The sequence below is a fragment of the Microcaecilia unicolor genome, chromosome 6 (genome assembly GCF_901765095.1).
Source record: "Microcaecilia unicolor chromosome 6, aMicUni1.1, whole genome shotgun sequence".
NCBI lineage: Eukaryota > Metazoa > Chordata > Amphibia > Gymnophiona > Siphonopidae > Microcaecilia > Microcaecilia unicolor.
This window is the reverse complement of record NC_044036.1, coordinates 324,643,957-324,656,613: the sequence shown is the minus strand read 5'-3', so window position 1 is coordinate 324,656,613 and position 12,657 is coordinate 324,643,957. Positions and strand designations below refer to the sequence as shown.

At 43.8% G+C, this 12,657-nt stretch overlaps 1 protein-coding gene across 1 annotated transcript in view; it reads left to right on the top strand.

Annotated features, from left to right (window-relative positions):
* Nucleotides 1-12,657, top strand: part of LOC115472568 (monocyte to macrophage differentiation factor-like) — a 96,541-nt gene that overhangs the window by 58,175 nt on the left and 25,709 nt on the right. Inside the window, 1 exon segment of the mRNA XM_030206864.1 lies at nt 7,967-8,090. Within this exon segment, the coding sequence (XP_030062724.1) occupies nt 7,967-8,090 (124 nt within the window).

Here is a 12,657-nt window from a genome sequence, read left to right as displayed (position 1 = left end):
CTGCTCCGACCTTAGTTCTTCACAACCGGAATTGCCATCTGAGCGTCATTCAACATATCCACACACATGCAACCTTTTAAAGGGCTTTTCTTTTTATACAATCCCGTTTTCTAATTAGAAATCCTGTGTTTTCAACCCACGCCTTTTTGAATTCCTTCACCGTTTTTGTCGTTCTTTAAAATTTAACTTAATACAGCAGTTCGAGCTTGCTGAACAAGATTAACAGGCTGGTAGCTTTCAAATAAACTTTTCCCTATTTGGCTTTATATCAGGGGCGTAGCCAGACAGCAGATTTTGGGCAAGAAGTGGGTGGGCACCAAACGTTCTCTCCCCCACCCCCACATCAAAAACATATCTCAGCTGGTGGGAAAATGCTTCTCTCCAGTCCCCACCTTGGTAGTCTGCAGCAGGCATGCGCTGAAAACTGAGCATGCGAAGGTGCCAGTATTGTGGAGAGCGGCATTTTCATTACCATGTTCTACTGTTGGATGGGCTCTGGCCCACCCAGGTGCACCTGTGGCTACTCCACTGCTTTATATGAAAATATTCTATATAAGTAAGCAAAAAGTAGCATTTTATTGAATTTTTATAAGAAAAATACAACTGAGAACTATATAAAATATAAATAAAACATAATTATATCACTGTTATTGGCAGAAGGGAAGGAATGCTACATTCATAATCAGTTTATCATTTAAAATCATTCTGCTGCAAGTTTGTTACTTTGTGTACAGAGCTGGGTGATCTCTAGTTTGTGTCAGCGTCAGAAAATATTCCAGACGTCTGACCCCTTAATACAAAAATAGGGTCACATTGACCCTTGTTGTTGCTGCACTGTTGGAAAGCAAACCCTGGAGATAGCGACGGTGTGAAATCCACTGAACTGTATTATATGCTACTCTTTAGCAGTGGAAAATAAAACTGTGAAAGCATTTGAAGCATGAGTTTTCCAGGAAGAGTCTTTAATTTTGTGTTGAAGTTGCAGGCTAGGAAGAGTTCGCAGTTGGACCCTGCTTGCTTAAGTACATGGTACTGTTATGCAGCAGTGACGACTTCTCCCTAATGCTTCTTTGGATTAAAACATTCTTAAAAGCAGATTTCTTTGAGAATAAGAGCGACACAAGTGAGCAATAATGGACTAGACTGGAAGCTGTCTGGGTAGCACAGAGGAGCAGCAGTGTCTATAGCAACCTGCGTTTATTAGTGTTGTAAATGAGTTTTCCTTAAACAAATTTTTAAAGGTTTTTGAAATAGCAGTATTTCTTCTGGAGTTGACTGCCCAGGATACCTGCTACCCCCATTAGCATTGTTATGTTAGTTTTGTTTTGTTGTTGTCCTAGATGTGTGGAACTTGTCTGATTATGTATTTTTAAGGCTTAGAAGGGCAGGAGACTTTTGTAATTCTACAAAGGAAATGAGCATTGTAAGGCTCTATTTATTCAAAATCGGGCTTTTGAAGTTTTCATGTATGTAGATAAAAACAAACTTTAAAATTTTTTTTTTGTTGGGTTAAGTAAAATGGGCCTTTAAATCAAGTTAAAATGTCAGGAAGTATTTTTTCATGGAGAGAGTGGTGGATGCTTGGAATGCCCTCCCACGGGAGGTGGTGGAAATGAAAACGGTAACAGAATTCAAGCACGCGCGGGATAAACATAAAGGAATCCTGTTCAGAAGGAATGGGTCCTAAGGAGCTTAGCCGAGAATGGGTGGCAGAGCCGGAGGCGGGGATAGTGCTGGGCAGACTTATACGGTCTGTGCCCTGAAAAGGACAGGTACAAATCAAGGTAAGGTATACATAAAAAGTAGCACATATAAGTTTATCTTGTTGGGCAGACTGGATGGATCATGCAGGTCTTTTTCTGCTGTCATCTACTATGTTACTATGAGGCTTATTTTCAAAGCACTTAGCCTCCCAAAGTTCCATAGAAACATATGGAACTTAGCCTCCCAAAGTGCTTTGAAAATATGCCTCAAAGTTTTAATTTTGTGTTGAAGTTCAGTTTTGAGACAGAAGGATGTGTGTGTGAAAGTGTGTGAGAGAGAGAGAGAGCGTGCGCGCTCTGGTATATAGAAAGAGAACACATTGGTGTAATCACTAGTCTGTAAGTGGCAAATAAGACAATGAAGAAATAACATTTGATCAAGTAATTTGTGAGGCAGGTATCCTAGACCTGGGTGGGCAGCCTCTGTCCTCAAGGGCTGCAACCCAGTCGGATTTTCAGGATTTCCCCAATGAACAAGCATGAGATCTATTTGCGTGCACTTTCTCCATTGTATGCAAATAGATCTCGTGCATATTCATTGGGGAAAATCCTGAAAACCCAACTGGATTGCAGCGCTCAAGGACCTAGATTGCCCACCCTTGTCCTAGACTGTACCAAATTATGCACTGTTTTGCTCTTTGAGATGTATGTGCAAAACAGTACGGTCTGTGCCAGAACCGGTGGTGGGAGGCGGGGATAGTGCTGGGCAGACTTATATGGTCTGCCAGAGCCGGTGGTTGGGAGGCGGGGCTGGTGGTTGGGAGGCAAGGATAGTGCTGGGCAGACTTATACGGTCTGTGCTCTGAAGAGCACAGGTACAAATCAAAGTAGGGTATACACAAAGTAGCACACATGAGTTGCCTTGTTGGGCAGACTGGATGGACCGTGCAGGTCTTTTTCTGCCGTCATCTACTATGTTACTATCCACCTTATAATTGAAAGAGAAAAACGCCTAGATTTCGACCTAAATCGGGAGATAGACGTTTATCTCATAAAAACGAATAAATCAATATAATGGAAAGCCGATTTTGGACGTTTTCAACTGCACTCCATCGCGGAAGAGTACAAAGTTGACGGGGGCGTGTTGGAGGCGTGGCGAAGGTGGAACTGGGGCGTGGTTATCGGCCGAGGAGAGATGGGCACCTTTCGCCGATAATGGACAAAAAGTATGCGTTTGTAGCTAGAATTTAGGGCACTTTTCCTGGACCCTGTTTTTTCACGAATAAAGCCCCAAAAAGTGCCCTAAATGACCAGATTACCACCAGAGAGAATCGGGGATGACCTCCCCTGACTCCCCAGTGGTAACTAACCCCCTCCCACCACAAAAAATGATATTTCAAAACTTTTTATTTTCACCCTCAAATGTCATACCCACCTCCCTGGCAGCAGTATGCAGGTCCCTGGAGCAATTGTTAGGGGGTGCAGTGGACTTCAGGCAGGTGGACCCAGGCCCATCCCCCCCACCTGTTACAATTGTGCTGCTTAATGCTTAGTCGTCCAACCCCCCCCGAACCCACTGTACCCACATGTAGGTGCCCCCCTTCACCCCTTAGGGCTATAGTAATGGTGTAGACTTGTGGGCAGTGAGATTTGAGGGGGATTTGGGGGGCTCAACACACAAGGGAAGGGTACTATGCACCTGGGAGCTCTTTGACTTTTTTTTTTTGTTTTTGTAAAAGTGCCCCCTAGGGTGCCCGGTTGGTGTCCTGGCATGTGAGGGGGACCAGTGCACTACGAATCCTGGCCCCTCCCACGAACAAATGCCTTGGATTTATTCATTTTTGAGCTGGGCGCTTTCATTTTCCATTATCACTGAAAAACAAAAACGCCCAGCTCACAAATTGTCGAATAAAACATGGACGTCTATTTTTTTTTTTTTTCGAAAATACGGTTCGGTCCGCCCCTTCACGGACCCGTTCTCGGAGATAAACGCCCATGGAGATAGACGTTTTCGTTCAATTATGCCCCTCTATGTATATGTTATTATGTATGTGCAAAACAGCCTGGTAGCAAAATAGCACATGATTTTCTGTGCCAGAGATCTTCACTGTTTTTCTAGAGGGCAATGTTGGCAAAAAAAGCTTCAGTATGAGAGCCAAGATCGTTGCTAGACAAATAAGACAGCACACCGGGCAGAGGGATGGGGTGAGGAAGAGTCATCCAGTGATACAGCTGTCCCCTTTGACATTGTTGGCCTAGCTGTCCAGTTGTGATCAGAGTAATGTGTAACTGAAGTTTATTCTACCCTCCAACACATTTTCTCTTTCCCTAAGCCCAGCTCCTCCCCCCCCCCCCCCCAATATACTCCATCCCAGTCCATACGCTGCCACAGCCAGCCCACTCCTGTGCTAGGCAGCTATTGCGACCTGTTAATTGCAAGAGACCCTGTTTTTGCACAATGGACGGTAATGTGCGCCAGTCCTACTGTCCACCGCGCTGATTACACCGTATTAGCTGTTTAATTCAGCTTGGTGAAAATGCAAATAGTGCCCTGTTCTCCCATTCAACCCGTTGTAAATTCTTTAAGGGGGCCCTCTTTACAAAGGCGTGTAATGGCCAATGCACATCCAGCAGGCGCCAAATCGGTATTACCGTCCGCCTACCGCGTGCCCCAGGAGGCAATTCTGAATTTTGAAAAACGCCGAAAAGACGCGGTAGAAAATAATTTTCTACCGCGTGGCGCTTAACCCGGCGGTAGACAGCAGTGTGCTCACTCGCTGCATGCCTACCGCACATGTAGCGCATGACATCTTACCGCTAAGTCAGCAGGCTGGCGGTATGGTCTCAGGCCGAAAATGGACGCGCACTGGTTTTTATTTTGCCACACGTTCATCTTCCGTCCCCTTAAAAAAAAAAAGGTACTTTTTCCAGGACGCAGTAAAAACTGGCCCGGCGCGCGCACAAAAGACTCGCTTCCACTGCCGCAGGCCACTTTTTGCCGCGGCTTAGTAAAAGGGCCCCTTAGTGATTCAGGTTTTAAGATGTAATCTTTCCCCTTACAAGGGTCAGTTCACAGTTAGTAATTTCTATAGTTTAGATACAATTAAACTAGTCTAATTGTGGTTGGGCATCGCTAATTAGAGAGAGAGAGAACATTTCCCCGTTGCTGCTTAGTTTATTTCTTCTTTTTAATTTCAAGTTACATAGATTATCTTTTCAGGGCGTTCTTGAAACTAAAACTCAAATAGCAAATCAAATATACTAACCACAGCTATGATTGATCTGCAGACACATTCCCTAGTATAGATCTCGGACCTCTTCCACCACCCACAGAAAGTACTTCACATACCTTTAACAACCTTATTTGGCTGTAAACCGAGTGCAAGTAAAATCATGCTTAGTCAAATGAGTTGAAAATTAATATCTTGGCTCTGGAATAAAATCTGACAAAACTTCCGTGTCAAGTCTTTTCCCTTAAATGGAACATATTTCAATTCTTCCATGTTTCTGGGTTGTTTCTAACATTCACACTACATATGGAAAATGTGTGGGTTCTGTTTCTCTTACAGAGTATCATGGTTTTTACTTATAGGAATACTTTGCTTTTAAAATATATATTATCAGACTTAAGCGAACAGCTTTCTTCTGGACCAAAATAGTATTTGAACAAGGCAGTGAGATATAATTTCTCATAAATATCTCCCAGAATTTACCATGCTTTGTACTGGCTTATCTAAATAAATATTAATTTGTTTTAAGATTTGCAGAACTTCTAGAGAGTAGTACAGTAGTGATTAAAATATTGGGCTAGAGGCTGACCAAATATTGGTTTCGGATTTGATGCCAAAACCAGCCAGAAATCCAGATTTGGCAGTCCTCTGGTTTCAGCTGAAAATGCAAGTGTATTTTCAGCTGAAATGAAAAATCGCCACCCTCTCCCTACCCAAAGGCCTTCCTAGGCCGACCTTTGAAATCCTGGTGATCTTTTGCCCTCTTCGAGCTAGGAGCGATCCCCTGTTGCCCCTGCTCTTGCCGTTTCCAATCTTAAAATGGCTGCCTTGACCTCCTGCATCAGTCAATTTGACTGTGGAGACAGCAGGGGCAGAAACAGCTCAGGATACTCCTGCCCCAAAGAGGCTACTTGGCCAACAAGGCTTCAAGGTTAGTCCCAGGGCTATGGATGAGAGGAGGATGGAGTTTGTGGGGAGCCCGGGGAGATGGGCTTTCTTTGGGGGGGGGGGGGGCAGTAGTTTGTTGCGCCGTCTACATTGGGCTTCGTATGATTAATGAGAAATCCCTAGACACAGGTCTTTTTCAGCTGTGAACTGTGTTTGTAGCTTTGAACTAGACCTCTTGTCTGGTTATGCTTTTTGGGAACCAATTGGATACAAGAAATGTTGTTTTAATATGGCTTAAAAAGTTTATTACAACAAGTTGACTCAACACGACTACGCTCTCTATACGTAACACTGCTATTGTCTTTGAAGAGAAGGAATTGTGTATTCCTCTGTACATTGTCTTTTGGTGTGTTAACTATCCAAGCACCTGATAAACCTTTGGAAGACTCCTGAAGAAGGCGCTACGGCGCCGAAACACGGCTGTGTTGCGTCAACTTGTTGTAATAAACATTATTTTTTACTTAAAATCATACGTCTTCTCCATTGTTTGGAAAGAGCCTATCTTCCCAACCCCCCCTTTGTTTTCCCTCTACTTGTTTTGTGGGGATTAAGTGCACCTCCACACTCTGTGTGGTACCTTCACACTTTGTGTGGCACTTTTTGGGGTTTTAATATGGCTTTCCTGGTCATGGGAAAAACAAATCTTAAATGCATCCATTTGCTCAAAGTTAGTCTGTAAGAATTTTAGTAATGTACAAACAACATTTTTTTTACATGTTATTGTAGTACAGGTTTTGCGATGCCACGTAAATGACTATAAACAATTCAGAAAACATGTTTTTTTAAAAACCCTCCTTATTTAAAACAAATGTCTCAATCTAGTGACAATGTCTATCTGATCTACCATTCTATTAAGAACTTCTATAAATCCCGAGGTATTGTCTCAGGGCCCCCCACCCAGGAGCGGAGGAGGAGCCCAGTGGTTAGTGCAGCAAACTCTGATCCTGGAGAACTGGGTTCAATTCCCACTGCAGCTCCTTGTGACTCTGGGCAAGTCACTTAACCCTCCATTGCCCCTGGTACAAAATAAGTACCTGAATATATGTAAACTGCTTTGAATGTAGTTGCAAAAACCTCAGAAAGGCGGTATGTCAAGTCCCATTTCCCTTTCCCTATTTGAGATTCTACATGGAACGTTGCTACTATTGGAGATTCGAGATGGAATGTTGCTACTATTGAGATTCTGTTGCTACTATTTGAGATTCTACGTGGAATGTTGCTTCTATTTGAGATTCTGTTGCTACTATTTGAGATTCTAAATGGAACGTTGCTACTATTGGAGATTCTAAATGGAATGTTGCTACTATTGAGATTCTGTTGCTACTATTGGAGATTCTGCATGGAATGTTACTACTATTTAGATTCTGTTGCTACTATTTGAGACTATTCCACTAGCAGCATTCCATGTAGAAGCCTGCCCTTGCAGATCAGCAACGCGGCCACGCAGGCTTCTGTTTCTGTGAGTCTGACGTCCTGCACGTACGTTGCTGATCTGCAAGGGCAGGCTTCTACATGGAACGTTGCTAGTGGAGGAGTAGCCTAGTGGTTAGTGCAGCAGACTCTGATTCTGGGGAACTGGGTTTGATTCCCACTGCAGCTCCTTGTGACTCTGGGCAAGTCACTTAACCCTCCATTGTCCCAGGTACAAATAAGTACCTGTATATACTATGTAAACCGCTTTGAATGTAGTTGGAAAAACCAGAGAAAGGCGGTATAGAAGTCCGATTCCTTTTCCCTTTCCCTAATACCCAACCTGTAAACCGCTTAGAACTAGGATAGGTACAAAAGCATTCTAGAAATCACAGATGAAGTAAAGTAAATGGGCCTTGGTTTAGCAAAATTCCTGGTATGTTTAGGTAGCCAAGGACAGTTAGCCTGTGATAGTCTCTCCTGCTGCAAAAAGAGGTTTCTCATCTAGGGTTGGGGGGGGGGGGATATTCTGCTCTGTTTCATGTATAATGTTTTGCTCACATCCCAAATTTTGTGGAATAGAAAAAGTGAATGAAAAGGACTTTCGCATACAAAAAAAAAGTTTTCACATATTGTACTGTTTATAAATATAAATTTTCTTTCTTCTTCTTTCAGAAAAGAAATGACCTTTCCCAAGAGGAGTTCTTCTTTTGACAAATTCATGAACCATCGGGCACCAGCAAACTGCCGTTATAAACCTACTTGGTATGAACATGCTGCTAACTGTTATACCCATGCAGTAAGTACATGCATTTATTTATCTGACCATCATCAGTTTTTTTGTTTTTTTTTGTTACATTTGTACCCCGCACTTTCCCACTCATGGCAGGCTCAATGCGGCTTACATGGGGCAATGGAGGGTTAAGTGACTTGCCCAGAGTCACAACGGACTGCCTGTGCCTGAAGTGGGAATCAAACTCAGTTCCTCAGGACCAAAGTCCACCACCCTAACCACTAGGCCACTCCTCCACTGTTGCTACTATTGGAGATTCTACATGGAATGTTGCTATTCCACTAGCAACATTCCATGTAGAAGTCGGCCCTTGCAGATCACCAATGTGGCCGCGCAGGCTTCTGCTTCTGTGAGTCTGACGTCCTGCACATACGTGCAGGACGTCAGATTCACAGAAACAGAAGCCTGCGCAGCCTTCTACATGGAATGTTGCTAGTGGAATAGCAACATTCCATGTAGAATCTCCAATAGTAGCAACATTCCATGTAGAATCTCCAATAGTATCTATTTTATTTTTGTTACATTTGTACCCCGTGCTTTCCCACTCATGGCAGGCTCAATGCGGCTTACATGGGGCAATGGAGGGTTAAGTGACTTGCCCAGAGTCACAACGGACTGCCTGTGCCTGAAGTGGGAATCAAACTCAGTTCCTCAGGACCAAAGTCCACCACCCTAACCACTAGGCCACTCCTCCACTGTTGCTACTATTGGAGATTCTACATGGAATGTTGCTATTCCACTAGCAACATTCCATGTAGAAGTCGGCCCTTGCAGATCACCAATGTGGCCGCGCAGGCTTCTGCTTCTGTGAGTCTGACGTCCTGCACGTACGTGCAGGACGTCAGACTCACAGAAACAGAAGCCTGCGCAGCCTTCTACATGGAATGTTGCTAGTGGAATAGCAACATTCCATGTAGAATCTCCAATAGTAACAACATTCCATGTAGAATCTCCAATAGTATCTATTTTATTTTTGTTACATTTGTACCCTGCGCTTTCCCACTCATGGCAGGCTCAATGCGGCTTACATGGGGCAATGGAGGGTTAAGTGACTTGCCCAGAGTCACAAGGAGCTGTGCCTGAAGTGGGAATCGAACTCAGTTCCTCAGTTCCCCAGGACCAAAGTCCACCACCCCAACCACTAGGCCACTCCTAGTTTGAGAATGAAAACTCAAAATATGACTTTGTCTTTGTGACAGGCTTTTGCAATGATCTACGTTATTTTTCAAGCAAGGGCCACTTTGGCCAAAGATCTCCATGAGATTCAGGACCATCGCCAGACAAACCGGCACTCTGGGCAAGGGAGGAGGGATCCCCTCCATTGATACATCTATCCGAGTTGCTCAGGCAAATTTGGAGCGACTAATTTAACTTAAATTAAAAGTCTATCCTCTACACATTTCCTCACACTAGCTCTTCCCCTTAACCCATCTGCCCAACATTCTTTCCTTAATGCCTTTCCCCCCCATACGCTGTCTTCGTACAGTATACCTTTTCCTCATCCCACCAACTTTTAACTGTTTGCTGACCTCTCTCACCAGTTGACCCCCACATCCATCCTCTCCAAGGCATCTTCTACTCCCCCCCCCCCCCCCCCCCCCACAGTCCTTCTCTGGAGGCTTGTGGTCCATATTGTCTCCAGAAGCAGTTTGTTTTTGTTTGAGCCACAGAGGACCTCATTTTTAAAAGAGAAAAAAAAACATCTCAAAACAGCATGAAGTGGCATTTAGACATTTTCTCCAAAAAACGTCCAAATCGCATTTTCAAAACTCGGATTTGAGACTTTTTTTTTTCCCTACAGTGCGTCTAAATCACACGAGGACTTGGGGGCGGGATTTGGACATTCTCAAAACTAAGGTGTTTTTCTGCCATAATGGAACAAAGCAAAAACATCCAGGGGTAAAAATTAGACATTTTGGTCTAGACCTGTTTCAATCACGCCTAAGTCACAAAAAGGTGCCCTAAATCATGACTACTGGAGGGATTAAGGCATGACCCCCTCCCACCACAGTACATACCAGTAAAAGTTGTAATCAACGCTTTTGCTGCTTATTCACATTTAAGTAGAATGAGTTACAGTAGTCAAGTAAAGGCATCAGAATTGTCTGTGTAATAATCTGGAATCCAAACAGGCTCAACAATGATGTCATAACTCAGAGTTTATATACGCGCCTTCCTTTTCTCCAAGTGAATTCCATTTACCACCACCATCTGTCGCCTGTCAGTCAACTAGTTTCCAATCCAGTTAACCACTCTGAGTCCTAAGTTCAGCCCTACTACTACTACTTATCATTTCTATAGCGCTACTAGATGTACGCAGCGCTGTACACTTGAACATGAAGAGACAGTCCCTGCTCAACAGAGCTTACAATCTAATCAGGACAAATAAGGGATAAGGACAAAGAGTAGCAAGATTCCGGAATCCCAAAGAGTAGCAAAGATTCCGGAATCCCAAAGACTACTACTACTACTTATCATTTCTATAGCACTACTAGACGTACGCAGCGCTGTACACTTGAACATGAAGAGACAGTCCCTGCTCGACAGAGCTTACAATCTAATTAGGTCAGACAAACAGGACAAACAAGAGATAAGGGAATATTAAAGTGTCTCAGCTTATTCATGAGTCTTCTGTGAGGAACCGTATCAAAGGCTTTTCTGAAATCCAAGTAGATTACATCTAGTACAAGTCGTTTATTTGGTAGGATTTTCCTTTGGTAAAGCCATGTTGCCTCAAGTCCTGCAACCCAATCTAGAAGGTTAACCATCTTTTCCTTCAGCAGTGACTCCATTATTTTTCATGCCGCCGACTTGAGGCTTACGGGCCTGTAGTTTCCCACTTCTTCCCTGTCCCCGCTTTTTGTGAAGAGGGACCACATCCACTAGTCTCTAATCCCGCAGAACTTCTCCCTTCTCTAAAGATCTATTAAATAAATCCTTAGATGTCCCTCAATATTCTGGGATTATCCCATGCGGCCCCATAGCTTTGTCCACTTTTTCGATTTTCGAGTTGTTTCTTCCATGAAAGGTGTAATATCCACTCCATTCCCATGGCTAAATATAGGCACTTAACGGGCCAAGTGCCAACTCCACCCCCAGAATGCCCCCAAAATAGCCAAAAGTACATAAGTAATGCCACACTGGGAAAAGACCAAGGGTCCATCGAGCCCAGCATCCTGTCCACGACAGCGGCCAATCCAGGCCAAGGGCACCTGGCGAGCTTCCCAAACGTACAAACATTCTATACATGTTATTCCTGGAATTGTGGATTTTTCCCAAGTCCATTTAGTAGCGGTTTATGGACTTGTCCTTTAGGAAACCGTCTAGCCCCTTTTAAAACTCTGCTAAGCTAACCGCCTTCACCACGTTCTCCGGCAACGAATTCCAGAGTTTAACTATGCGTTGGGTGAAGAAGCATTTTCTCCAATTTGTTTTAAATTTACTACACTGTAGTTTCATCGCAAGCCCCCTAGTCCTAGTATTTTTGGAAAGCGTGAACAGACGCTTCCTATCCACCTGTTCCACTCCACTCATTATTTTATATACCTCTATCATGTCTCCCCTCAGCCGTCTCTTCTCCAAGCTGAAAAGCCCTAGCCTCCTTAGTCTTTCTTCATAGGAAAGTCGTCCCATCCCCACTATCATTTTAGTCACCCTTCGCTACACCTTTTCCAATTCCACTATATCTTTCTTGAGATGCGGCGACCAGAATTGGACACAATACTCAAGGTGCGGTCGCACCATGGAGCGATATAACAGCATTATAACATCTTCACACTTGTTTTCCATACTTTTCCTAATAATACTCAACATTCTATTTGCTTTCCGAGCCGCAGCAGCACACTGAGCAGCAGGTTTCAGTTTGGCATTAATCGATTAAGTGCCACTGAAAATTAGCTGTTTAGCCCCGAACAGACGATTTATTAATCGACCAGGAACCGTTTCTGACCGGTTAAATTGCTTTGAATATCGACCCCTTAGAATTCTAATGTTTGAGTAGTTTAGTCAAATCGTAGATGGTAATTTTGTAGCTGTTCCTTTGTCTTTTCTTGTGAGCAACTGTAGTAGAGAAAAGCTGCAGCATCGGATAACACTTTACTACACTGGGGAATTTTGTGTTGTGTTCTAATTATTCAACCTCTGATTATCCAGGGAGTGGAGGAGTAGCTAATGGTTAGAGCTGCAGGCGGAGAATCAGGGAAGCCCGATTCAAATTCCATTGTGGCTCTTTGTGATCTTGGGCAAGTCACTTAATGCTCCATTGCCTCAGGTACAAAATTAGATTGTGAGCCCCCAAGGGACAGGGAAATTCCTACTGTATCTGAATGTAACTGACCTTGAGTTACAACTGAAAAATGGAATGGACTAAATCCCAAATCTTCCCCCCTTCCATGCATTGTTGATTTTAAGGTTTTTAAGTCTAGTGCTCCAACACGAAGAATCGCCATGTAGTTAAACTGGCTACTCTGTGGGGCCCTTTTACTAAGCCGCGGTAGGCTGTACACACGTGCAGCGTGCATCCAAATGAGACTACCACCAAGCCAAGGCCCCCCCCCCCCCCCCCCCCGGTGGT